The 27,310-nt window shown below is 39.8% G+C and overlaps 1 protein-coding gene across 1 annotated transcript in view; it reads left to right on the forward strand.

The window, feature by feature from the left end:
- The first annotated feature begins 6,161 nt into the window (after window positions 1-6,161).
- The window catches only part of LOC118222716 (relaxin receptor 2-like), a 33,413-nt gene continuing 12,264 nt past the window's right edge, over window positions 6,162-27,310 (forward strand). Inside the window, exons 1-10 of the mRNA XM_035408497.1 lie at window positions 6,162-6,378; window positions 13,847-14,002; window positions 15,435-15,506; window positions 16,742-16,847; window positions 19,989-20,060; window positions 23,663-23,734; window positions 23,901-23,972; window positions 24,458-24,529; window positions 24,961-25,035; window positions 25,428-25,499. Coding sequence (XP_035264388.1) covers window positions 6,327-6,378; window positions 13,847-14,002; window positions 15,435-15,506; window positions 16,742-16,847; window positions 19,989-20,060; window positions 23,663-23,734; window positions 23,901-23,972; window positions 24,458-24,529; window positions 24,961-25,035; window positions 25,428-25,499 — 821 coding nt within the window. The 5' untranslated portion in view covers window positions 6,162-6,326. The remainder of the gene's footprint in view (window positions 6,379-13,846; window positions 14,003-15,434; window positions 15,507-16,741; window positions 16,848-19,988; window positions 20,061-23,662; window positions 23,735-23,900; window positions 23,973-24,457; window positions 24,530-24,960; window positions 25,036-25,427; window positions 25,500-27,310) is intronic.

Here is a 27,310-nt window from a genome sequence, read left to right on the forward strand (position 1 = left end):
GACAGGGTCCATTCTAGTGTTGGGGTTCCTCTGAGACAACACATAATTGGTCACATAGTGTGAGAAGGGCATTCTATGGTCATATGTTTGTAATTCAAGTTCACCGAGTGGGTGTTTCTCATCACACCAAATATGTTGTCAGTTGAATTTTCTCTGAGAGCCACAGGATGGGGCTATTGCATTGCTTTTCCAGGCCCCTGGCTGCTTACGACAATGTGTGTTTGCTACAGATCATTTACGGATGCTCTCTATCCAGAGTGACTCGTACAGCTTATCTGCTTTTACATAAAATGTATTTGTACAGCTGGACATTGTTTTCCTGAAGTAATTAAGCTAACACAACAGTTATTGTAGTGCCTCATCTGGGAATCAAACCGATAACCTTAGAGTTTGGAAACCCAGTTCTGCATGTAAATCTATTATTATTATTATTATTATTATTATTATTATTATTATTATTATTTTTTGTTGCAGTAGTAGTGTAGAACAGTAGTAGTGTAGAACAGTAGTAGTAGTACCGATTGGTACCATGTGATATTTCAGTTTGTAAAAGCTTTCAACACACTAGTTACTAGCACAGTATTGAAAGCTATGGCTGCAATAATGGACTGAGAAATGAGATTTAAAAATTTAAGACCAGGAAATGAGGTCCACAAGCAGGTTATTGAGAATGGCATACATTTACAACAAATTTTAAAATGAAATGCAAATCATCCGTCCTGCAGTGTACTGCAATGTGAATAAATTAACTATTGCATATAATTAGTTTGAATTCTTCAGTGCCTGATGTGATGTTCAGTGTGCTTACATGCTGTGTAGTGAAGCTGTGTGGACTCAGATAGTACCTAGTTATTCATCAGCAGCATCCATCCGCATGACTGAATGAATTTATGAATGGGGTAGGGGTTATTTTCTAATTTAGCATAATGATTCACCCGTGATGACTGTTGAACATAAATAAAAAGCAGGCTGTTATGCCTGAGATTCGTATGTTCTTGAAACATTATGAAAAATTATCATGTAATTTATGGTATCTGACGCAAACCAAGAGATAACGCACAGAGGTTCAGTTAAATAATTTAAAGGTACAGTACATTACAAGCATTTAGCAGATGCTCTTATCCAGATTTCTTTTTATATAGCATTTATATTGTATCCATTTATACTGGATGTTACACCTTCATGTTACAAGACCAGCTCCTTACCCATTATACTACACTGCCATCCAATTATGCCAGACAATATACTTCACTGTGATTGCATGAGAGGGGATATTTTGCTTTTCTTACTTCTTTGTTGTCTCTACTGCCTGGCAGTGGCTTTAACAGATCAGCCCTTGACACTTGTAGGTGAGTGGAGGAAAGGCAGTAACTTGTCTCCTTACTTATCCTTGCACATAAAAGGAGGGAGAGAAAGTGGGCACTAGATCTTGCAGGAAAACATTCTTGCACACTCGATAAGAGAAGTTCAACATGGAGGCCAGTTTCTGTTTAAGACAATTTCATTTAATTGTGAAAATGGGGGTGAGGGGGGGGGCAGGTTCAGGATACAATTAATACAATTCTTCTTCTTCTTCCCCCTCCTCCTCAGACAAATACAAGATAAATTGAGTTCAGTCTGCCGCTACTATACAGATGAGCTTTTGAAGCACTAGTGTGAACAGCCTCCATGGTGAGAGAATGAAATAAAAAGCCCTTGCCTCCAGTACACTCACTAACTCTCAGCTCCATCAGCTTGTGACATGGACACAAATGCAAATACAGAGCCCCACCTCTGGCTATAACATGGCCTCCTTCAGCCAATAAACGTGCCTGCAGTCCGTGGCAGTGCTGGCCGTGTGCGATGTCATAATTGGGCCGGTGCACAATTCATCATAGTGCCAACTACGACGCAAGCAGGGTCTACTCTACCCTCGTCACATAGCAGGCTTATGTACTGTAACAGCAGTGGATGACATGCAGCTCTCTTGCTGCACAGCTCAACTTGTGGGTTACAGAGTGAAAAGGTGCAACAGCTGGTTGTGTGTACTGTATGTTGGAGGAGGCAATGGTCTGCACCCTTGCAACTTAACAGAGGATGGTGAAGCTACAAGACATGTGATCGATACTTGCTAGTGAGCATTCCTAATTAGGAAAGAAAAGACATTTTGAGATAGTAACACTGATTGTTTAGCCTCAACAGATCACCAGCTCCTGTACTTCTGGTAACAGGTGTTGGTCATACCCCTTGTGTGAATTTTGAGATCTGCAATTTGGAATGTTTCAGCTCTGAGGGTAGGGAGACACTCTATGTAAGGATCGTGAACCTGAGTATCTGGTGGAGCTAGAGAATCTGCAATAATAAGCTGGTGAAAAGGTTGCTTCCTGTCATTTTTATCCGTCTGCAGAAAAGATGTGCCCTCTCTCCCCCATACCTGTCAACCTGAAAGACGAAAAAAAAAAAGAAAAAAAAAAACTGAGCAGCCTTCAGCCATGTAACAAATGCCTGGGCCAAACACCCAATTCTTGAGACGCGCACTAAATTCCTCCTTCACCCGAAGGGAAAGTCCTGGACAGTCTGCACAAAGCAGAAAACTCCCCACGGACGGCGCAGCGTATCTGGAACAGCGGCTGAAACGAACCCGGCGGTGCGTGGTGAGATAAGCCTGCCGCTGCTCACAAACATGTGAGGGAGACGTCAGCTCACGTCTCCCAAGGGGAGGGGTGCCCGCGGAGGGGTGCCCGCAGAGTCCGGGGGCAGTGTTGACATGTGCTGTCACCACTGACCACTGGACACACATTTCCAGGATTGCAGATCAGACAATCACCACAACAGTTACCTGAACAACTTATAGATAACTTGTGTCATGTAAAACTCATAAATTGTGCTAATTATTATTATTATTATTATTATCATCATCATCATCATCTATCATCATCTATCATCCATTGTCTATTCCTGTTTGTTCCTGGTCAGGGTTGCAGGGGGTGCAGCTTACTCCTTCTGCAGTGTATACTACATATTTACATATATTAATCTTTTTTTTTTGTTGATCAATTATTCAAGGAAAACTATTTATAAATACTCATCATGTATGCCACCACAGGACGCATCAAAAGAGGAAGCTAATTATTCACCTAATCATGATTATAAGTGAAGCGTATAACTTTGCGCATTATAATGCAGATTTAGCATTAGGCTTTTGGCAGAAATATTACTTGGAAAATGTAGGAGATAAAAAGCACATTTAGAGGACATTGTCAAAGTTTCAGCTTTTCACCACGTGGTTAAATTAAGCTTGAGCCGTGTCCTTCACTGCAACTACTATAATTGATGCTTTTGATGTATTAGCAGTTAGCCCCCCCCCCCCCCCCCCCCCCCCCCCACCCCCCACCCTCCAGGTTTTTTTTTTTAAATGTTTGTAATTGAAGACCAAAAAAATCATATTTCAATGCAATCTACATGTGAATCTATTTAGAAAATGAAAAAAAAAAAAGATTTGGATATTGAATTTATCAAAGTAGTAATGTTTGAGGAATTTTAACTGTTCACTGTACAAACATTTTTTTTTTTCATCAACCCACTAGTATCTACTTCTTAATGTTTAAAAACTGGCTAGAATGGAAAATACATATGCGTACAGCACATGTGTCGGAGTACTTCTAGAAGTCTGTGGAAATTCCCAGAAAATAATACTGTTCTATTGAAATCAGGTTCAGCAGCTTGCACAGTCCCTTTGCCTCATCAGTACATCTGTGGTAAATACAAATTTGTCATTACATTAGCTGAAACAACAGCACACCATTACACCTTGCACATATCCAGTTGTAACATACTTGCGTAAACAATGAGAAATCACTAGCATGCTGATTAGTTTACTGTTTATTTTAGCTGGTAATTGGGCATGCATTATCACTTGCATTAGAAATAGGCGACTTTCATCTACAGGAGATCCTCCATGCTACCAATCTCAAAGTTTAAGACCAACCAATCAATCAAACACTGCGCATACCTATATCATAAGCATATTTTGAAGGTCACGAACATTTTAGAATTCCAAATGGCCCATATTGCCAGACAGTTGGAATCTGCCCAGGTTCTATATTTGTGTTAGCTGGGGGGGGAGGGGGGGGGGGGGGAGTACAGATTTAAAAAATCAGATGAGCTGCAGTTCCAAATGGCTTCACCGTGTGAATTGAAAATGAGTGACTGGCAGGCAGCAGGACGATTTCATCGGAGAAGTAATTTTCAAAGGAAAACTGGCTACCACGCCAGCCGCATATAGAATACATTTTCGGAGATATTGCTAGCAGCGAAAACGAAGTTATAGCCCATGGCCTTCCGTGACGCATACGCGCTAGCACGTGCTGCCGGAGGACTTCCGGCTGAGCTGCATTGCACATGGTGCTCACGGCAGTCTGGCGTTCCCCAGCGAGCTCTCTCTTTGCCCCAGCGGGCAGGACTTAAGCCATGTACCTGCCTGCGTCTGTTTCCTTCTTCAAACAGCTTCAGGATGTGAGTGAACATTGCGTCTCCCCTTTTATGAGTTAACTCTGATGGATTTGAATCTCCAGCACAACCAACAACAAAAAGCATAATCCTCAATTGTCCAGAGATACAAAATATATGTCCGTGTTTTATTTTAGTATTTATACAAATGAAATATAAATAAAATAAATGAGAGAGTTTGATGTTATGCTGTGGTATTTCACAGTGAAATATTCAGCATAAAATATTCTCTTACAGAGTACATAATGTCCTTATTGGACTCAATTTTACTCTGTTAGAGTTGAATTAACACTGGACATGGTGCTGTGTATGTACAGGACGCTTCATGTTTCAGCCAGTAGATGTCAACCTAAACTTCCACAGAAGTTGAATCATTACCTACAGTCTTAACTACCAAAGAGCAGTCAAAGACAAAATGTCAAACCACTCAGTCTGACTGAACCAGTGAAAAAAAAAAAAAAAACTGAACCATCGAACAGTCTTGCCATCGACATGTCTTACATAATATCAGTTCCTCCTGTTCTGAGATCTACGTACATTCCTAGCATTCTAGCATCTACATAGCTAGTTCTACTGCTGTTATTATAGTTAATAACCTTTTTAGACAGCAATTTTGAATGTGTGTCTATAGAAAAAATTATTATTGACATGGCACTCTGTATGTGATTCATGCGTTTTCAGGTACTTTTCTGTAGGAGAAGCTGTAGGAGACTTTTTGCCCATAAATTTCTATTGTTGTTCAAAACCCAGTTTAGATCAAAAAAGCAAACACTTCTGCCTAACATATTAGGAGCTACAGAGATCTCATCCCAATTCACACTGAAAACACCTTTGCCTTTTGGGTCATTTTGAACAGGCAAGCACCTTAAATGTCATTGTGCTCTTCTTGAATCAGACTATGAACTTTGCCTCTCAATCTGATTCTAACAGCTTGTATGTGGCGAGACAAAACTATATTCCCTCTCTGGTTCTCCTGGCTGTGAAGGTATTTTTATTTATTGATCTATTTGTTTGAATAGTTATCATTGCATGAATAAAGAGGGAAGTCAAATCAAACCCTGTGGAATATGTTTATATAAGACAAGCAAGGCACTGGAATTTGTCTGTCTCAGAGTGAGAGTGGATGTGAGTGTATGCGACAGGGATTACCCTAAGTAAATGCATGAATATGTGTGTGTATGTGTGTGTGTGTGTGTGTGTGTGCATGTGCATAGGCGTAGACTTCGGGGGGGATGCACGGGATACGTCCCCCTCAATATATAGGACACGTGCATTTGCCCCCCCCCCAGTGAAAACATGAAAGAAGCAGAGTACTTTTAAATTGATGCAGAAAAGGAACAAATTGGTGCATAAAAATTCACCAGAATGCAGGAAATGATTGTGTTTGATGCTAAAAATTTCCTGGACCCCCGAATTAATGTGTCCCCGCCCCAATGTTCAAACGAAACCTACACAACTGTGCATGTGTGTGTGTGTGTGTGTGCAGTTAGTGCTCCAGCCTGTGTTATGGTAAGCGTAATAAGTACATGTACGTGAGTGCGCGGTCAGTGCAAGGCAATGTGTGTGCGTGGCTTTCTGCGTGCGAGCATGTGTTCGGCGAGTGAGAGTGCGTGTGCTCAGTGAGGGTGCATGTGCTCAGTGAGAGTGCATGTGCTCAGTGAGTGTGCATGTGCTCAGTGAGAGTGCATGTGCTCAGTGAGAGTGCATGTGCTCAGTGAGCGGTCGCCGGGAGCTTGAGCGTGCGTCTCTGTGAAAACGCCAGCGCGTGGAATCAGCTCCTCAGCCAGTCGTGTTTCCGCCAGCCCAGTGAGAGTGTGGATTATCAGGACGCCGGTGCCATGTCTCCTCTCTCCATCCTGACACACTTCACTGCCCTCATTGCAGTCGCAGGTAAGTCTCTTATTGCATCCCATAATAACCAACAAAAATTTATTACAGGGTAGTAGTAGCTTGGGGAGATGAACAGAGTAACGGAGAGATGCAGAACTATTTGGAGTGAGATTAGGATTCCTTTTCTTACTGTAATACAGGCGGGGAAAGGTGGAATGAGAATGTATATGGGACATTGCTGGTCACAGTGATGCTGGTCGCAGTGACATGGTGCTGTGGACTGAAATAGCCAGAGCTTTGAGGAAGATGAAATTCAATATGTTGATGATTAGCTCTGTGGGGGGTTTGTTTTATGAGTGTTTCAATTTTCCCTAGAGCTCTGTTATCTGTCAAACCATGAAGATAATAATAATAATAATAATAATAATAATAATAATAATAATAATAATAATAGTAATAATAATAATAATAATATGGGAGTCAAAACACATTAACTTTCATCAGATCAGGTAAAAAATAATTGCATATGAGCAAATGCATCAGAACAGCTCACCTGTTACAAAGGAAGGGAAGAGATTATTGAGTGATTAATGAATAAATTACTCTTTGAGTCATGGTTAATTAAGGTGAGAGGCTACCATCTGTGCTTGACAGGGGGAACGAACACAAACCTAAAAATAAAATGACAACAAAATAAATACTTTTTAATGGCCACGTTCTCTAATGGAAGCTGTCAAGCAGACATGTAACTTGTTGACGACCATCATGCTTTCTGTTTTGTTTTCTTTTTTTAATAGTAAGCACAGTATCTTGGTTGATTTAAAAAATGTGAGTAATTGACTGCTCATTGTATGACAGCTCACTCTGCCATCTGTTTTTTTATGTATGTATTTATTTTTGCAACCAGCCTGTAACTGACAATAAAGCCAAAGGGCATATGGAAACATAGAAAAGTTTTGCTTTGCTGTATATCATTTTTATGATACCATTTGTATCATTAACAAGTGTTCCAGAATTAATCAGTTATGTTTCAGGCAAGCGATTCATTTTGACTGCTGCAAATGTATGAATATGCCAAGTTACTGCGACAAATCAGGGAAATTGCCAAAAGCCACTGGGGATGCGGCAGATTAAAATAACTGCAGACTGAAAAAGTGTGAATTTATTTTTTGCCTTTTTTATGAGAAACCAAAATACTAGAGCAAGCAATTCACTACATCTAGATCTCTTCATTTTGCCTGTCATCTAGAGTGCGTGTATCCTGATGCCGTGCCTGGTCTTGAACAATCAAAAGTCTCTGTTTCCACAAAGTCCTGGCAACCTATCACATGCATTGCAAACAAAAAAAAATGGATTACTTCCTATTGTCACTGAATCTTCTGTGACTACTCCACAGTGTCCTGTTCTGCTAACAGAACTCTTTAAAAGACACGTGAACTTGACAAAGATGGCTTTTTGTCATTCCTAGGGTGAGGCTGTGAAATGATAAACGATTGTGAGGGGAAGAGTGGTTCTGTGCATCTGTTTTAAATCATTTTTCTGTACAGAATAAAACTTACACTGTGACGGGCTGACTTATATAATAGTTAGCTTACACGCTTGAAATACAAGTTATTCATTGTGTCTACATGTACTATTTTTGTATAATCCACTCACATGCATACACACACACACACACACACACACACATTCATAAACATTTCCTCATGCACATAAATAGTATTTTAAATATCCTTTATGTTGTGGCATATTGATTCTCATGTTATAACAAGGTATCTGAAAATAATAATGGTGATGACTGAATAACAGCTAATCACAACCCATTCACTTATATTGACTAGTAATCTTCAGGATTACTCTACCCAAATAATTGTTTACCTTAATTACTTAATCATGTACAGTAATGGCTAGGGAAGGTTTTGCCTCTGCCTCTAAAACACAGAGATACTCTAAAGAAACAAAAATCGCTTTGCTCTGTGATGTGGATACAATACCTGGTATCAGAACTGTCAGCCTAGGTTTTCTTTGAAGAGAGAATGCAGGGAAGCTTGTTTTTTTTCTGCCGAATGCAAACAATCACTTAGCAATTACCCCAGTATGAGAACATTTAAAGGTTAATCCACCCACACTCGAGAGCGCGGTTCCCCAGCCCTGGTCCTCGAAGGCCACAGAGTCTGCTGTATTGTTCTTTAACAAGCAATTTAGACCTTAAAAGGCAGGTTAAGGTGGGCAGGCTGTGTAATTAACTGCTTTAATTGACCAAAAAAGTGCTCATTAACAATAAAAACCAGCATATCCCACAGCTCTCCAGGAGCAGGGTTTAGGAGTCTTGCCCAGGAGAGAATATACTGAAATAGCTCACTGGAATAACGGAACAAAAGTAGCTCATGGTTTTATTGCATGCATCATTTCCAAGTACAATGAGCAAGCTGAGACAACCCAGTATGTATTCAGATATTCAACCCCAGGCTACCTTTTTGAGCTATGGTCTTGATTGAGTTTGGTTGCGCTGGACATTACGATGACTCATTGATGCTAGGGTGGTACTATTTCAGAAATTCTAAATGAGCAAATTATTGTATGAAAATGACTAGATACATGTTTTAATATTTTAATATTATTAAGGTGGTTTTCTTGAGATTGCAAGATGAAAACCTCTGGATTCCAACCTCGGGATATCAAAAAACCACAATAATGTACAAGTTAATCTCCACCATGAAGTGTGTTGGTGAAAAGAGCAGCAGCACACAGTAACACACATAGTTTTAGCAGTTGCGCTTGTTCATTATTATTGTTCTAATTTAATACGTGTGATGGAAGGTTGTGGCTGTTCATTTGAATTTTGACACGCCCTAATCATACTGAAGTCAGAATGAGCCATCATAAATTAAATAGACATGGTCAGCCAAAAAAGTTAAAAATCAAAAAACCAGATATGTTGCATATTTTTCGACATCACAAACCAATTTATTTTTATTTTACCATGGTCGCAATGGGCCACCATAGATTATCTCCCAGTCTGTCTTGATTTGTTTTCCTCTCTGTGTGGAAAGAGTTCCTGGATTATGAAGCACTGGCTGGAAAACCTGCCAGTCTAGCCCCTGTGGACTGAAGCCGAGAAACTCCAGAACACAGCCTTTTCAACCAACTGCCTTGAAACTATACAGATGGGCTGCAGAAGAGGACTAGAAGTGGGGTTATTCCCTTTCTTCCAATGGTGACTGTACTAAGTCATGTGGGACTACTGAAAATACTGAGGGTACTGAAAGACCATTTCCTTTGCAAGACCAGCTATCCGTGGTACCAGCTTTCAATGTGTGAATCACAAGTGTGAGGTGGTGAGGGATATTTAGAAAACCAATTGGACCCCAACAACACCCTACACCAGTTCATAGAAACCCCCCCATCTGTGTATATCAGACCGCAAGGGGTTCACTGTAAGTTGCGGAACCCGTTGCAACTTTGTCTAAACAACTGCGATTAAACGGCAATCTCCAGATAAAAAGTCCAGATAACACTAAAACTGAAGTAATTGTCAACTCCCTTTGCTTGGAAATTAATCATGTGTAATTAATAAGATGAGAACAGTAATAACTAAGTATCATTTACTGTTTTTTTTGTTTGCTATTTCTAAGTTTCTCTGGGTAAATTACTAAATGTGGAGGTAAAATGCATGTCCTATAAGAGCTCAACGCCGGTAATCAGCATGGAACGTGTTTCGTGAATAGTTTGGCCTTGAAGGATTCCAGAGGCCCTGACTCGCCTGTGACTGTCGGCAAGTTATTTCACATATTTATAACTCTCGCCGTGGGGATATGTTTTCCGGTGTCAGTGTAAACAAAGGGCGTGCATGTATTGGGATTCCTCTGACCCCCCTCCCACAATTTCAGCATGTTACTCTGACATTAATCATGGGATCGTCCAGCTGATCCAAACATTAAAGCATTTCAGTTTCACCTCTAATGGCCTGCAGAGTTTATGTGTATAAACACTGTTAAATTTATTGACTCATACCATCACTGGTTACCAGCACATTAGTAGTTCAGAGGTATCGGCAAGGAGGTTAGCATCTGCTATAAAACACGACATGACCGTTAAGGAACTACAAGAGTGTGATTATGTCCCTCGGCTTTTGAACATTGGTGCTTAACTCAGGGGGCTAATCGTACCTTGTTGTGGTACGATTAGACTTTGTGAACCAGTTTATGGTTCACAAAGTCTCACTCTCACAGTGATGATTCACTATTGCATTTTTCCGAGGGATATTCAGAAAGCCAGCAGTTGGCTGGGTGACTCATTCAGTTAAGGGGCCATGCTGTGGTGCAAGGATGAGCCGTGTGGTCTCGGGTGTGATCTAGACTGTGCCAACTGGCCAGTATCTCAAAAGGGCGTTGCGCGATTGGTGAACGTTTCACCCTGGAGTATGCAAGGTCAGTATGTCAAGGTTCAGTCAGTTAGGGGTCCTTGTGTCATCTCTCAATATCGGGCACACGTAGACTGCATGTCAAAGCCACATATGATAGGTCTTCCTCTGACTCCACTCTATACAACCTTAGCCATAGTCTGAGATGAAAACAAACAGGCTTGCAACATGACGTGTTTTCCAGAGGAGAACAGATGTCTACAATCTCCCTAATTGGGGCTGCAGTTTCAGATACTTACACATTACAAATTAGGTTGGAAATTGGACATGTTCAGCCTGACATTGAGTGGCAAATTTAAAAAAAGAAAAAAGAAAAAAGAAAAAAAGAACAGCAGTCCTGACTAAACCAGTACACAGAAACCCTTCAGCAGTCTGTAATAACCTGTGCATCAGTATGCATTGTAATTCCCAAACTTTGAAGCCATTAGATTTAACAATAGTGGGCAATACATCAATGCACACTGTCAGCTACGGATTTTAAATCCCAATTACAGTTGTTAGATTTCCAATGTGTAAAACAGACAAATTCTCTCAGTTGTCCCTTTTAAACTATTTTAAAAAAAATACAAATCTGGTAATTAAGAAATAAATAGAAACATTTAATTTATTATTTAATTCAAAATGATTAATCACAATAATGTACATATTTGCAATGATATAGTCATTAAGCTGAAGCAGAGATATTGTGGTGTTCAAGACCAAGTTGGGCACAGTGTTCAGTACTCTTTACATAAATTTAATTTCCTGACCACTACCCTACTGTTCTCTGCTCACAAATACCTGTCATCACCACAGAGCTTCAGAACCTGCAATCAGAGATTTACTTTAGTTGAACAAGAGTGATATGATGAATGGATAAGAACTAATCCTGCCGTTTGGTCCATTGTAGTTTATGCGTTAGACCACAACTGCATATGAAAGGCACTTCCTCTTTTCTATGCGGAGCCAACAGAAGCCCCACCCATAAAGGCGGATGCATGCAAATGTGGGCCAGGAGTGAGGTCTTGAGGCTGTGAGGTCACGCGAGTGGTGGCAGAAATGGGATCATTGTTGAGGATTACTTCCATCAGTCATGTGACCTGACAGCAACATGCCAGAGACACCTTGGAGCCAATGACATCGCCGGTTACCGAAGCTCATGAAGCTTAAAATATGTATGCATTATGAGTGTGTGTTTATATGTAGCAGAACCTGTATATGTGTGTTTGCATTATATTTATGTGAAATTGGATGTTTTTTTAAAATAAGAATTTAAACGCTCTGCTCTTCAGAAAAGAGCCACAAATTCTTTATGAAAATACCGGCCTGATCCTAGATCACCACTATGTGCTACTCAAATGTGAGCCGCCATTTCACTGATGATATGCCATCAAAGTTGATAATATACCAAAATTTGTTGAAAAGGTGTCAATAATTTATTTTTATCACTCTATAACAGGGGCCAATTGTCATCCATCTATCCATCCATTATCTATACCCACTTATCCTGGTCAGGGTCACAAGTCAATTATCATCATATAGTATTTTACATCTAAAAGAAAAAAGAAAAATTGATTGCCTCTAAATGAAATCTTGAATATGCCATGTAATTCAACAAATTATACTTGCTTTCATCATATTGCACATTTGAACACATCTGTCTTGGCACGTATACATGGTTGCCATGTCAACAACAGTGTTGTCATTTAGAAGGGACAGTAGTTTGAGTTCATACAAATGGATAAGCGTAATTTATTTCATTACATCCACTATCCTCATTGCCTAGATTTTGTAACTATCTGGGACCTCAGGTCCTCAATGGCAATCTCTGTTTTTTTTTTTTGTTTTTTTGGCTCCCTGTGACAGGTTGTTTTTAAAATCCTACGCACGCCCCAGGTATATGAAGAACATTTTTCATACAGATCACACAAATATTTGAATGACTTTAAAAGTCAGTTGAATTATTGTTGTCGTGATACAGTATATTCATAGAGCAAGTTAAATGTGACAAGTTTTTTTCTGTTTCTGCTTTGGTATTAGTAATAGTGACATCAAACTACACTATCTTCTACCTGTTTGTCATTGCCTCATTTTGATGTCTCGGCAGAATAACAATGAAGGGGATATTTTGTCTCCAGTCCCATCCCCCCCCCCCCCCCCCCCCCCCCCCCCCCCCCCCCCCCCACATGTGTTGTGATGTAGATTTTCTAGGTTTTTCAGACAGGTGCAATAACAATCTCCCCTATATTGCATTCAAGACAGAGAGGGATTCATGGGGATGGGCCTGAATCCAAAATGTGGTTTTACGATTTAATGCAATTAATCATTCATCTTTGTCTTCAATAATTTAATTCAATAAAATGATGATTTGGCATTTATTCAGGCTAATATCAAGGAAGAAAAAATTCTAATGACTTTAATTCAATTTTAATTTATCTGCTGAGAGATGTTATATGAGAGGAGATCAGAGGTTAAATTGCACATCCTTGTTATAATTTACAAATTTGTGTGCACAACATGCTTATTATTTTGTTTCAATGGAACATAAGATAATTAAATCAGTATTTGTAATCAAGAGGAAGAAAGTGCTATCTTCTGTAAACCCCCTCCTTCCCTGTCTGTGGCTAATTGCACTTAAGCTTGCTAAGTCCATCTTAATATGTCAATGTCAATGTGCCTCCTTCAAAGGTTTGTGTGTGCAGGGAGGGGGGGGATACCAGTGGTCTCTCCCACAATGCACTTGGGACAGCTAGAAGAATTCTCTCTGTGTGTGTGTCTCCTGCTCCCCCCTCTGTCAGTCTCTTTTCCCGTCCCTCCCTCTTTCTATCCCCTTCCGTCCATCCCCCTTTATTCTTTTCACCCTCTCTCCACCTCTGTCTATTTTCCACCTCTATCTCTATCTCCAGCATGCCATGATTTCAGCATGTCACTTCAGACGGGTTGAGTGAGGAGCCAAACGGTTCCTTCTTCCCCCTCTCTCCTTTTCTCTCCCCTCCTTCCCTCTTTTGCCCACCTTCTCTCTCTCTCCCTCTCCCTCCCTCTCTCTCTCTACCTCTTTCTCCCTCTCTCTCCCTCCGCCTCTGCCTCTCCCTTCCCAGTTAGAAATGCTTTAGTATCTCGTTGTAGAGGGATCCGGTGAGGAGCCGGCCGTCACGCTCGCGGTGGCGGACGTGTGCCCGCTGGGGGAGTTCCCGTGCGGTAACCTGTCGGTGTGCCTGCCCCAGCCGCGCCACTGCAACGGCGTGCAGGACTGCGCCAACGGAGCGGACGAGGAGAACTGCGGTGAGCATCGCGCGCACGCGGTGGACGGGCGCCATCCAGCCAGAAGAGAGGGCACTGATGCTATCGTGGCTTTGATCTCATCCCCCTGCCGCTCATATCTCCTAGCTACCGTATGACTTACAGATAGTGAAAATATACGCGGCCATCATTTGATGTTTGCTATTTGTCCCCCGATGCTTTGGACCTAAACCTCATCAGATGGGCTGATTTACATATAATTGATATTTAATTCAAGCAAATTTCACACTCATAAAAAATGACCTATTTTGTGAGAGGACTGAGGGAAGCACTTGTTCAAGAGAGCGGGCTGATGGGACGGAGGGTGTACTGCCACCAGTGACCACCCAGCAACATGAGCTCATCACTGATATTTCTGGATATTCATTTTTAATGATTTCCTCGCCTCCTTCTCCCTTCTCCACTTCTGACAGTTTTTTTTTTTCTCACATGGGATTAGAATAATAAATATCCAATGCAGAAAAAGAGAGAGAGAGAGAGAGCGAGAGAGAGAGGGAGAGAGAGAAAGAGAGAGAGAGAGAGAGAGAGAGAGGGAGAGAAAGAGAGAGAGAGAGAGAGAGAGAGAGAGATCAAATAATTGTGCTTCCCTTTTAAAAACAAAGCACTAATTTGTCAATGTTAATATTACATTTAGCTACACATGTCCATATGTTACATAATATGACATTGATACATGCAAATTGTAAAGGAAAGGAAAGAGTGAAACAGAAAGGAAAGAGAGAAAGAGAGGCAAGGAGATGCAGAAACAGTCACCAAAAGTCACAGGAGGCACTGCTAAAGCTATTTAGTCTGGTCCAGAAAGCGGGCTCTTTTCTGACACCTAGAATGAAGGACTAGTGACCCCATTTTCAAGAGCAGAGGCCAACTACTGGGGCATCTGTGTCAGCAGCAATCTGTGAAAGACATTATAGAGCATTTCTTCTGTAAAAGACAAGTTAGTTGACCCGGGACCAGCAAAATAGGAGTAAGAGTGTAAGACATAATGGACATTACCTCATGAGCTTAATTCCTACAGAATTTGGTACAGGTTAGATGTGTGTATATAAACACTGTATTGTGACACTTCTTAAGATTTGCATTCTATTGAAAACTTTTTAAAAGCAAAATAAGGTCAGAAAATGTACATCAGAGTGAATATGTTTGAAGATGTGTTTGTTTTTGATAATGGCACAGCGTGCAACAGTAATAATTAAATATGTGACCATGATTCAAGTTATGACCAAGCCATAATATTAACTGTTGGCAAGCAACTGATAATATAAGACATTGATGTTTAGTTGTATTGTACTGTATATGCGCATGAAAAACATAATTCCATTATTATGTGCATGAACACTCATACACACTCACAAACATACACAAATGATACATTCTTTATTCCCTTTTACCCATTTTCCCCCCTTACTGTCCACAGTTGATAACAGCGGATGGCCTCACCTTTTTGATGCTTTTCAGAAGACAAATGTCCAAAAGTCAAAGGACTGCTGTGAGTAATATTATTTCTCTTCTTCTTCATTTACCAGAAGTATGTAGTACAAAGAGAAAAACAAGAAGTTCTTTGTGAGGCCATGAATATATATATATATATATATATATATATATATATATATATATATATATCTTGCACTTATGTTGAGAAAACAAGCTAAATTCCTTGCTAATTTCTTACTTCTGCAGTTTGTGTAAGTAGCATCACATATCAAGAAAGGAAACATATACACTACTGTATGCTACTACTACATATATGTCGTCCCAAGAATGTGAGAACATTCAGGGAATTCCTAAGTGTACTTATACTAATGTACTTGAGGTTTGCAGCAGCACTTGATTCTTCAGTGTCAAAATTCCCTATTTGTAAGTCCAGTCTTGTCCAAGAAGGGCCAGCATTCTAAACATTCTGGGTAGTATGCAGGTATGTGTTTTGAAACACAGTTTTGGTTTGACTACCTGGCAGGCATCTGCTATTGGCTCATATGAATTATTTGCACATTTGCTATGGGTTGGTTTCTGTAGACAGAAAAACAAATAAAGGGATGTTTGCAATGGAATCAGCTTTCTAAGTGTTTTTTTTCCATCCACTGTGCAGATTAGACTTTGTTAAAGATTACCTAATTGTTCCATTATTGCTTTAAGTCTCAGAACAAAACAATAGATTTCTAATTAGGGAATGAGGAGACAGGTGCTTCAAATTAGTTTAAGTGTCATGTAGTTAAAAGTCAAAAGTCCCCTTTTTTACATCTGTTATTAGCACACACACATCTTCACTGACACCTCGATTTCATCTCTTTACGTTTGACACCAGCATTTAAGCAAATTCATTAAGAGATGCAAAATTCATATTAGCATCCAATTAACAGTAATCTATTTTTGAGGTTGTAAAGATCAAATAAATTAACAAATAGAAAAAATAGCATTCACATGGACCAGTAGTGAGAATGCCAAGGTAAACATATATATATATATATTTTTTTTAGAGGTAAAATCCCTGAAGCAAAACACCATTGATTGCTTGTGTGTTTCCAAACACTATGCCAATAGCTAGAATTGAGTTGATGTTCTGTTTAATCCACATGATAGATTGATTTCCAAACTCTGCCTTGTTCATTCAGGTTACGTTTCTTCTGGCTTTATTGACAAACCTCACTAGAATCCTCAATCCTCAGTCCTCACTTGAATCCTCTTACTGGGTTTCTGACTGCCCATTTGACTGTGGTGTTGCAGTGCTGGACGTGTTTCCAGAAGCCTGCCACTGTGAGGACCGGAGGGTGAACTGCAACAGCAGAGGGCTCCGGGATGTTCCGGCGGTGTCCTCCAACGTCACCGCGCTGTGAGTGACTTCACTCCCCTCTCATCATCTGCTTCACCGTTTCCTCCCTCCACTGAGGGTTTAATTCATCATACCACCCCCTACGCAGTGACATTTTCAGAGGAAACGACCATAGAAATGACACTGGCCTTCACCATGTCACTAGTTTTGATCCCGCACTCTCTCTAGGGAAGGGATCTCAAACTCCTGGACTGCAGGGCGGCAATGACTCATCTGGATTTGTCTAAAGAAGTAATCAACAGTTTATTTATTAGCAAAGTACTTCCCCGGAAGTTGTGCTGACTTTCCTCACAACAGAGGGTCAACGTGGTTGTTCTCCATAAGTCTATAAGGCTATTAGGTGACACTGCTGTATCACTGGTTGAGTGATTAACTGGTAGGCCCTATTAGCACAATTAGCAGTGAAGGGCAATATTCAGTATTTCAGTTTGATTATTAACTGAATTGATTGAGCTGTAACTTTCAGTCTCAACATGAAAATGTGTAGTAGATAGTTCTCTCCACTACAAAGCTCCACACTAAGGTACTAGCTGTACCACTACCGAATCAATGAAATGATGTTGCAAGGGTGTGCCAACATTAGTCTCAATATCATCAGAATAGTAAAGCCATCATGCAAAGAGTTCACATTTCCCCACACTCTAGAAAATGCAACAAATAGTAGTATAAATTGCCGAAATTATGTTCTTTATTATAGCCTCTGTAATTTTAAAATCCTATCATTTCCATTTTTCAATGTGGTGATTCAAGTCATCTTAAAACATCGGATCTCCGCAATCTCATGCTTTCAGTTTTTTGTCAGTGACTGTCTGTTATACGGAAAATCTCTGATCGGTTGTGGCAGAGCAGAAGATCAGCAGCTTAGTTGTTCTTACAGCAAGTTTAAAATCAGCGGGGCTGCTACTCAGATGATGAAAGGTGTCAGCGATAAAAAAAGAGCTGATAATGGCTCCTCATTACAAATGCATTGCAGTCACCGATCTTGTGCTGTGCCACTGCTTTGAAATGTCACTCAAGTGCCACACATATTGAGGTCAATACTCACCATCAGAGGGGGCAGTTAAGCTATGATTACGGTTACTTCATCTTTGCTTAATATACATCGTCATTTCAGTATGCATATACCTGCACGCAATGCTATAGTATACGGAACATGAATACTGTTTACCCTCCAGAGATTCAAGTCACAGCTCAGAATTCTATACATTCATATTTATTTATTCCATTGAATATTTTAAAGTTTCCGTTTAACTTTGATATTTTTTCAGAGCGGATTAATGCCGTCCTATCCCTGAGACAGTACAATCGCCTTTTCAAGGGGCTTACCTTTCATTTGTAGCCATACTACCCCTGTCAGCTCAGCACGCCAGCATTTATAACATTGACCTTTTTGAGGAGACAGCAAGCTGTCGGGCCATGTTCCCTCCATCACCGTCAACACTCAAAACCTGATGACAGAAAATCATACGAAAGGAAGAAGGAGAGAAAGCGGCAGGATAAAATTTGAAGAGAAGGATACAGACTGCAGTCAAAGACGATGGGAAACAGCCCTGTTGCGGAAGATGAGATTGTGTTTATGTGGCCCCCGCAGTCATTTCCCTCCAAATACTTTACCACAGCGCCCTCAAACTCCAGTTTCATAAAGCCACAGTGTCCGCAGGTTTTGTGATTTCCTTTCATTCATCTGTCAGTTTAAGCCCCAGAAGCCAGGTGTGTGGACTGTTTAGCCAATCAAGCACTTAAGTGATGAAACACACTACAGTATAAACCAGCAGCTTTACAATCTCCAGGAGAGCAGTATGAGATGGGTGAGTTGACTCACCTTTCATCACTGCCAGTGTGTACCCATGATTTGGGTGCAGCATGGCAGCAGTAATTCTCTTCGAGGGCGAAATGAACATCACTTGACGCACAACCTCAATACCGTGAATGCGGGAAGAGTGCTAAAAGTGAAGTTTATAAAGTCAATAGTAAAGTTAATGCTGTGAGTTTTTTTTTTTTTTTTCCTTTCAAAAAAAAATAAAAAAGTAATAAAAGTCACACTGCGCTTTTATTCACTCAGAGGGCAATTTGAAATGAGCATGAGCTGAAGGCCTGGAAAACACATTCAGTGTGTGGCAGAATGCGTCCTTCTTTTGCGTTTGCAGCAAAATGGCCAGAGCCAAGTGATTTTCAGCAATTTGTACCTGAAGTACCCAACCGAATATCGATACAATTTGTCAGTTTGAAATCCAGTGAAAGTACACTCAGTAGTTTTGTATAAAAATGGATTGCACCAATGAACAAACAGCAGTTAGATTTAAGAAGCACGGACACTTTCTGGAAAGTGTCGATCAGCCAAAAGCAAAGCTTCTGTCTACTGTCAGCGAAAGCCTCAGTCGAGTCGGCAGCCTTGCAATGCTAAACAACTTTATCACTTTGGCACATTTGTATAACAATATAAGAGTTACTTCCTGGTGCTGCACATGGTTGAAATGAAAACAAGTGAAAACAGATTTTTTTTTCTGGGTTTGAAGCAGAAAGCAGAAAACACTGCATGTACTGAATACACTTATCGGAGGTGTGGAAGTTTCAAAAAGACAATACTTTCTACACCTCTCTCCACCTGGCCACCGAACATCCCCTTACATTTAACTGGCTGTTGAATCTCTTGCAGTCCCTTCCCACTTTAATTCTATTGGTTGTCACTGAAAATGAGAGTTATCAATTGACCTGGTCAAATTAGGACAATTAATAATGTGGGGATGTCTTGGACTCCCCAGGGGCTCAGTCAGTATGGAGCGAGCAACAAGCACAACGTACATTGTCCTAGAGTTAGGGTTAGGCTGATTTAGGGTATGGTAGGTACCCAGTAGTCTGTTATGGTGGAACCAGGGTTCAACCAGGGTTCCTTGGAATAATGCAGCCTTAGTTCCTTCCACTAAAAGTAGCAGCCACCCACAAGCTATAAGCTGTCATCAGTGAGTCATACAGCTCTCTTACTTTTCCTATATTTTCCAGCTATAGAGTGGTGTTATGGGCCAACCTGCTCTACAAAGGGACAAAGGTATAATGAGGCAGGCTGGATCTGATTTTGCAGTGGATTGTGGGAATCACAATGATTTCAATATAAACATTGTCTTTTCTTTTTTTTACATCCAGTGAGCTGAATAGCAACCAGATAACATCCCTTCCCCCGGACCTGTTCATTCGATATTGGAATCTTGAGAGGCTGTGAGTGAGAGCTTCTGTCACTATTGACCTCTGACCCATAATTATTCTCCCAGGGGTTTGTTGTTGTTATTAGGAGGTGGTAATATCCAGGGCCTAGCTCAGAAAAAAAAATGTGCATGTGTGTGCGTCTGTGTGTTTGCCTGCATGCAAGTGCGTGCATATGTTAAGTGTATGCATCCATGTATCAGGAAACAAGACTGCATTTTATATATATATATGTGTGTGTGTCCTATATATATATATATATATATGAAGCAATACTGTGAGTAATAATGATTTGTTGTGCTTAATATTGTGTTAAACAGAATAAAAGCACATGAAGTAATTATGCAAGCATTTCAAAGCACTACAAAACAGAGCTAGAAAATATAAATAAGTTTGAGAATACTGTAGATGATGAAATTTTCCATTTTTGATCATTGTAATGTTTTAAAAATAAGTAATGTTTCAGGAGCTTTATTACATTTATTATTTTTATGTTTTCACTGCTATTTCAAGAAAAAGGAATGTTGTTCAAAGGCATAGAGATTGTGCAATTTTTTGAATCCTTTCTATTGAGTGGTGCACTATGAGACAATTAAGAGACTGAGGAACTCATCTGAAATAGATGGTCATTGTATGGCATACTGAACAACCTTTCAATTACACTTTTATAAAATGCTTCCATAGTTTACCTGGCTGACTAACAGCTTACATTTTAATAATTTTTCTGGGCCTAAAACTGCATTAAACTGCATAACTGTGTTAAATAATAATTTGAAATGGTTTAAACCTTTTGCTATCACTAAAATGTCTACAGATTGTGGGCACTTAATAAACTAAACCATCAATTATAAGTAAATACAACCTCGATTTTCACCCACATAGTGCTTGTGTGACTTGTGTGCTTGTGAAGTCCCATTTGGCTCAAAACATTGTTTGGATATAAAAAGCATTATTGGCAGTGTGCGGGCATCTCGTTTAATTTGCATTGCGTTATTTTACCCTGCACCTGCTTTGAGAGTATTTGAGATGTTCGTACTCAAGCCTCTACATAGCATCAGAGGAATAGCAATTAAGGCGGTAGCCATAGCCGCTGCCTCCTCAGTCACTGGCTGCATGGATGGGTCGTATGAATTGTGCTGGCAGGGAGCAAATGGAAAGGCAAGTTTACGGGCCAGATTGCAATGCTGTGAACTGCAGGGTGTTAATAATGAGGGTCAGCAGGGTGTCTTATCCTGTTAGGGCACGGTTATAACGTGTGAATGGGCTCCATGGTTTGGTTTTGAATCTGGACCATGCCAGTGCCAACTGTGACTTGTGTCCCCACAGGGCAGAGCATAATTGGCTGTAGCATCATGAAGGGAGGGAAGAATTTCCGTCAGCAGGTTATCTGTGTCTCATCACAAATTAGCGAAATCTCTCAGTTTAATTGGGAGCCCACAGTCTGTCTGCCAGAGCTGGCCCTAGGGTCTTTGGTGGCCCTGAGCAAGAATGATGTTGTGGCCTCAAAGTTCTCCAACGTAAACCACACAATTGAATTGTGTGGCTCGGGGAAGTTTGTGGCCATAAACGACTGCATAGATTGTTTATGGCAGCAGCTGGCTCTGCTGTCTGTTCAAGGTATACACAAAGTGTGCTATTCCAACTCAATGTCTGCGCAAGCTTAACTGTTGAGCAAAAAAGGTCATGTGTTGTCATGCTGTCCTGAATTAACAGTGGGGGTTGCAGAAATGAGCATGAACACATTTTAGGCATTCCAAACAAGGAGGACATACGGGTAAAATTTTTACAAAGTAAAAAATGTTAACAAATAACTTATAAAATACTTTTCAGTTACCATACTGAATATAAGGCCAAAGGAAAGTATTTGGGAGTAATGCTTAGACTTCAGTTTCTCCAAACTCCACACAAGTAATTTAGAGCAGTTTCTAATAACACATTGTGCTTGTCACTGTTTTGTAGGAGCCAGGTCAAATGAATTGCCATATTACTTCTTTTCCATAAGCATTGCATATTTTCTTGTAACAGCTCAAAGTTCTGGTCTGAAAGACAAAGGGCATGTTAATGATTTGGCAGTAGTGTGAAACAAACATGACTTTATTTAACGATCAACAGTGCAGTACCAAGTAACAAGTTGAGATCTCTGAGATATGCTTGTCAATGTTGTGTACAAACCAAGCAAAATGAATCACCATAGCTGTCCTTTCATATCCCTGTTAAGCATTAAGAGTAGATTTTTTCTGGGAACTCTGTGTAAATTGATATGACTTTTTGTGGTGCGCAGTTACTATAAATTTGCTCGGTAAGATTCAGTGAATTCTAAATTTCAAATACAGTAGATGACATTCACTTGAAATAGATATAAACAACCTGGTACTGTCTAGGATTTGACAAATGGGAAACTCAAGATAGGTATAATTTCACATTGCAGAATGATGAATCTAACAGGTGGTAGTTACTTTATGGAAGCAATCATGCATTGGCAGTGACTAATATATTAGATCAAACATATTTAATAATAATGTTATTTTTAATGGATAGTTCCCGAGTCATTTCATGACATCAAGAATATTTGCTGCTGATCATATGAATGTTCAATTGAGCATGTTGATAAAAACCCAGACAAAATGTAAATTGTAAGAGTCATAGAGGCTGTCTTTATAAAAGGGGAATAACAGAACTTGATGACCCCCCCCCCGCCCGCCCCCACAAAGTGGGTCAGGAAGAGGGGGAGTCAGTCAGTCAAAATAATAATAAAAAACACAGTATTAGTAATCTTTGCTATTATCGCCTCAAATTATCATCAGTAGAAATAGAATACATGCTGAGTGTAAAGTTTTATCAATCAATCAATCAAGTAATGCAAGTAAATGCAGTTCAGACTGCTTTGCTTTTCATACAAATAGTGATGCTATAATAATGCTTTTTTCCCTCCAAAAAATATTTTATTATTATTATTATTATTATTATTATTATTATTATTATTATTATTATTATACAAAGCACTGGCCCTTGCTTCAGACAGAAACACCATGCTTTTCCCATTTTATTATATGTATTCTCTATTTGCTTGCTTTTGATCTCAGATCAAAGCTTGAAGATGCTTATAATAATGGCATTTCTTGTGACAAAGATAGGGTGGGCTGACTTATACATACCCCCTCCCTGCAGGATAAAATGGGTGGGTTGTGAACTTGTGCTTTGCACAAAGAAGAATATGAACTTCAAAGCATTTCTTAAAAGTGCAAATGCAAAAATGAATAAAACTATTAAGCCCATAATGAAAGAAATCTACCAACTGAGTCCAGTGGTTTTTTACATGTCATGGATGGGCCCATATGCACGTTGCACGTTTAGACACATTGAAATCAAATAGAGTCTACAAGATAGCAAACTTTTCAGGGAGTCTGGATTTATATCAAGGTAGCGTTTACTTGCCTTTTTATACTGCATAAAATCACTTGGCAAGAGAAGGGCGCACAGAAGCATTACTCTTCCCATATATAGGATGTATGTGAAATGAATATGGAAAAAGTGCACCATTGAAATTTGAAAATGTAGCAACCAAACACTTGCACATAAAATAAATTTGGCTTTTTCTTTCTTTCTTTCTTCTTCAGGCACTTGCAAAATAACAGCATTAAGTCGATATCCAACCGGGCTTTTTCAGGACTCTATCACCTACGGAAACTGTGAGTCATGCTTTGGTTCCATCAGGGTACAAAAAAAGAAAGGTTTGTTTTTTTGCTTATAGTGCTTGATAATAAAAAAGTAGCTTTGTGTATTCAGGCAGATACACTACCAATCCGTGTGCATGCATGCGTTCTCATGTGTGCGCATGCATATATATATTCTCAGATTTCTCAGTCAGAACAGGATCACCAAGCTGAAGACTGGAGTTTTCAGAGATCTTCACAACCTGGAGTGGCTGTAAGTCTTTCTCAGAGATGCACTAGCTCAAAGACACTGAAAACCAATGGCCGGCAGTACAAGTGCTTCCCCGAGAACCTCTTTCTCACTTATCTCCTTCCTGCAACATTGCAAATTTATGAAATCCTTCAACTCTTTCAATGTATGGAATTTCATTGTATTCATAGACAGATGGTTTATTTCCATTGTATAATGAATGGATGCTGTGGGGTGTTGTTCCCTCTGGTACTTGAACAATACCATGACTACACAGTCCAGTTGGTGGACTGTGAAGGAATAAGTAGGCCCAGCTGGCTGAAGACTGTTCAGAGATATTGCGGATTTGCTTGTCCTTGTTCTCCCAAATTTATTGACAAATACAGTAGCAGTGGGAGGGGGGTTGTAAAATATGAATTGCCTGGTTTTATATTTAAAATATATATGTTTATCTATTTATTCTCCATACTCTCCCATTGAATCTAATTACTTATTTTGTTTGATTTTAGGATAATGGATGACAATAAAATATCTTCTATAGGGCAGAAGTCATTCATAGGCCTGAGTTCATTGTTCTTCTTGTAAGTATGATATCACTGTGGTAGACACCAGTCAGCTTAAGGAAATACATTCCAGAGCAAGATTTCTATGTTTTATAACCTTTATTACCTGTCCCTCATCATCAGACTCATCAGAATTATATATGTGTGTGTGTGTGTGTGTGTATGTGTGTGTGTGCATGCTGGCATAGTGCCCTGCATGGAAATGGACAACAAAATTATAGATTATAGATTTACTTCCACCTCATGCCTGATGTGCGACATCTCCGTGTGTGAACATATGGCATGTGGGGTGTTGATTTCAGCACAGGAGAAGCACAGTAATGAGGGGTTTGTTGTGCATTTTCATAGCAATTAGTGAAGACGTGAGATTTCTCCCATCCTTGCTGTCAATTTGCATTAAGGCTGATCCAGGGCTTGAGCATGCAAATTCTACTCTTTCGGATTTTCAGGTCTATGCTGAACAATTCACTGGAGCATCTGCCAAAGAAGTCCTTCTGCCTAGAAATGCCCAAGCTCAACTGGTTGTGAGTAGCATTGATGTGAACCCTGACCTGGTCCTGCATTTGTGTATTGTAAAACATTATTGTGCCAATGGAAAAACTTTTCAGCATCTCATATAAAGTTGTCATAGACAACATACAGCATGAAGGGGATACAACATGGGCATAAGACTTATTTCTGTCAAAAATATACTCATTTTTTGATTTTGCTGTCCTTTGTGAAGCACAAGGACTGATTCTTTGTGGTGATGCATGTGGTCACAATTTAGAGTCAGCTTCACTTTAAAGCCTACTGCCTTGATGATACCATTGCTGTGATTAAGTATGCTGGGACATGTGGATCATTAGCCTTTTCTGTTTGGAGGGTTCTAGTGAAGATCTTTCATTGATATTGTGGGTTTGTCTTTTCTGCACAGGGAACTGGAAGGTAACAGGATTTCCACCTTGATGAGCTCCAGTTTCCAGGACTGCAGTGCCCTGACTGTCCTGTGAGTTTAATTTATTTATTTTTCCTTGCCACACCCAAGTATGTGTCACTGCCTGTCTCTGGCATAGTCTCATATAGCCAATCCACACTAGAACAGTGCCACAACACTAGAAAGGCCACATTCTTTTTATTTCCTATTACTGCCATGCCTGATGCCTTTTTGTAATAAAGAACACAACTGAATCAATTTCAACATTAGTATTTATAAATTATAGCGGTTATGTTCTGTAGGCTAAGGGGGAAATGGATCAAGGCATATTACAGGCCCATTGAGAAAAGTTATTTCTTGAGTCATAATGAATCCAAAATGCTTCTGCCTTCCCCTGCTCCTCTTACTCATCAATTCAGCAAAGAACGCCCAGCTTTGGTGGTTTGTGTAAGCAGGGATCGCACACAAATCAGTTCTATTCCATATAGTTGTCATGTGGCCTATTCAGTTTCTTCGAAGTCTCCGTTTCAGTGAAACACTGATAATATATCAGAGGCATTATCTCTGTGGAATTATCGTTTCTATGACTACAACATCAACTATTATTCATCCCCACCCTATAATCTTAATCAGATTCATCACACGATTTCTCTGAATGAATTTTGGGTGATTATATGTGTGGAATTAGTTTTGATAGCGCTTCATCAAGCAATTTGTATCAAAGCGTTGGTCATTCATATGCTGTTGTGAGGAGAGAGCAACACATTCACACCTGGGTATTAGCATCTGTTTCAAATTGTCTGGCAGGGGTGCTTTGTGAAGAAAATTATACAAACTACCTGTATTTAATTACTCAGTCAATTTTTTAGAATTTTAAAAAATGCAGTTATTTTAAGCAACCAAATATTAAGGAGAAGTCATAGAAGCAGAAGGGTATAGCATTTACAGTGTTGGAGTAATGTTCATTTTAAAGTTTAAATGCCCAAAGGCATCACCTCTGGTCTTTTTAGTGTTAAAATGATGGGGCAGCAAGAAATACTTGTGATCAGTTTGCAATTTGCCTTTTCACATTTAATAATACATTTTTCCTATGACTCCATTTCCAGAGCAGCCCCTCAGATTTACCCAACCCCCATAGATTCCTACAGTCCATTAGGTTTCGAAACTTCACAAACCAGTAGCAAGAGTCAAGCCATTGCTCAGATTCTATTAATTGGATTAGTTGAGTGCAAGTCTGCACTGCTCCTTGGGGGTGTACTATGAAGCAAGATTACAGAGTCAGCAAGCTTTACTTAAGCTTTAACCCTGGTTTTTCCATATCGCAATGATTTTACTTCAGTCCATTTTCCAGAGTGAAACACATAAAAGCACTGCCCTTTGACCGATCAACTCCTTGAAAAAAAGTATCTCCATCCCTGGAGATCCCATGAAGCTCGGGGGCCTCTTTGCAGGATGGCAATTATTTAGAGACCGTATTAATTTGCTTGCTTTCTCTAATGATGCCCTGTACAAAAGATATAAATTCTTAAGCTTCTGTATATATGCAAGCTTCATGAACCAACCCCATGCGTCCATGTCTACTTCCCCTAATTATGTGACTATGGCCTGAGTCCCTTAAATCTTGAGTTTCTGAATAAAGTTTGGTGTGACTGCTTCAGGCAATATTTAGGCAATATTTTAAATATCCTGTATCAAGTTTACTTAGAAATAAACTGTAGGGCAATTAGTGAGAGTGTAAGTTTATTTGTGAGGAGTGGTAATGTAAATAAGGTGTTAACCAACAAACCCTCATCCCTGGCTTTGTTGGCCTCAATGGTGTTACACACATTTTGACATTATGATTGTTATGTTCTTTGTATTGGTCCATTATATCCATCCATGTC

Source organism: Anguilla anguilla, chromosome 3 (assembly GCF_013347855.1).
Source record: "Anguilla anguilla isolate fAngAng1 chromosome 3, fAngAng1.pri, whole genome shotgun sequence".
Lineage (NCBI taxonomy): Eukaryota > Metazoa > Chordata > Actinopteri > Anguilliformes > Anguillidae > Anguilla > Anguilla anguilla.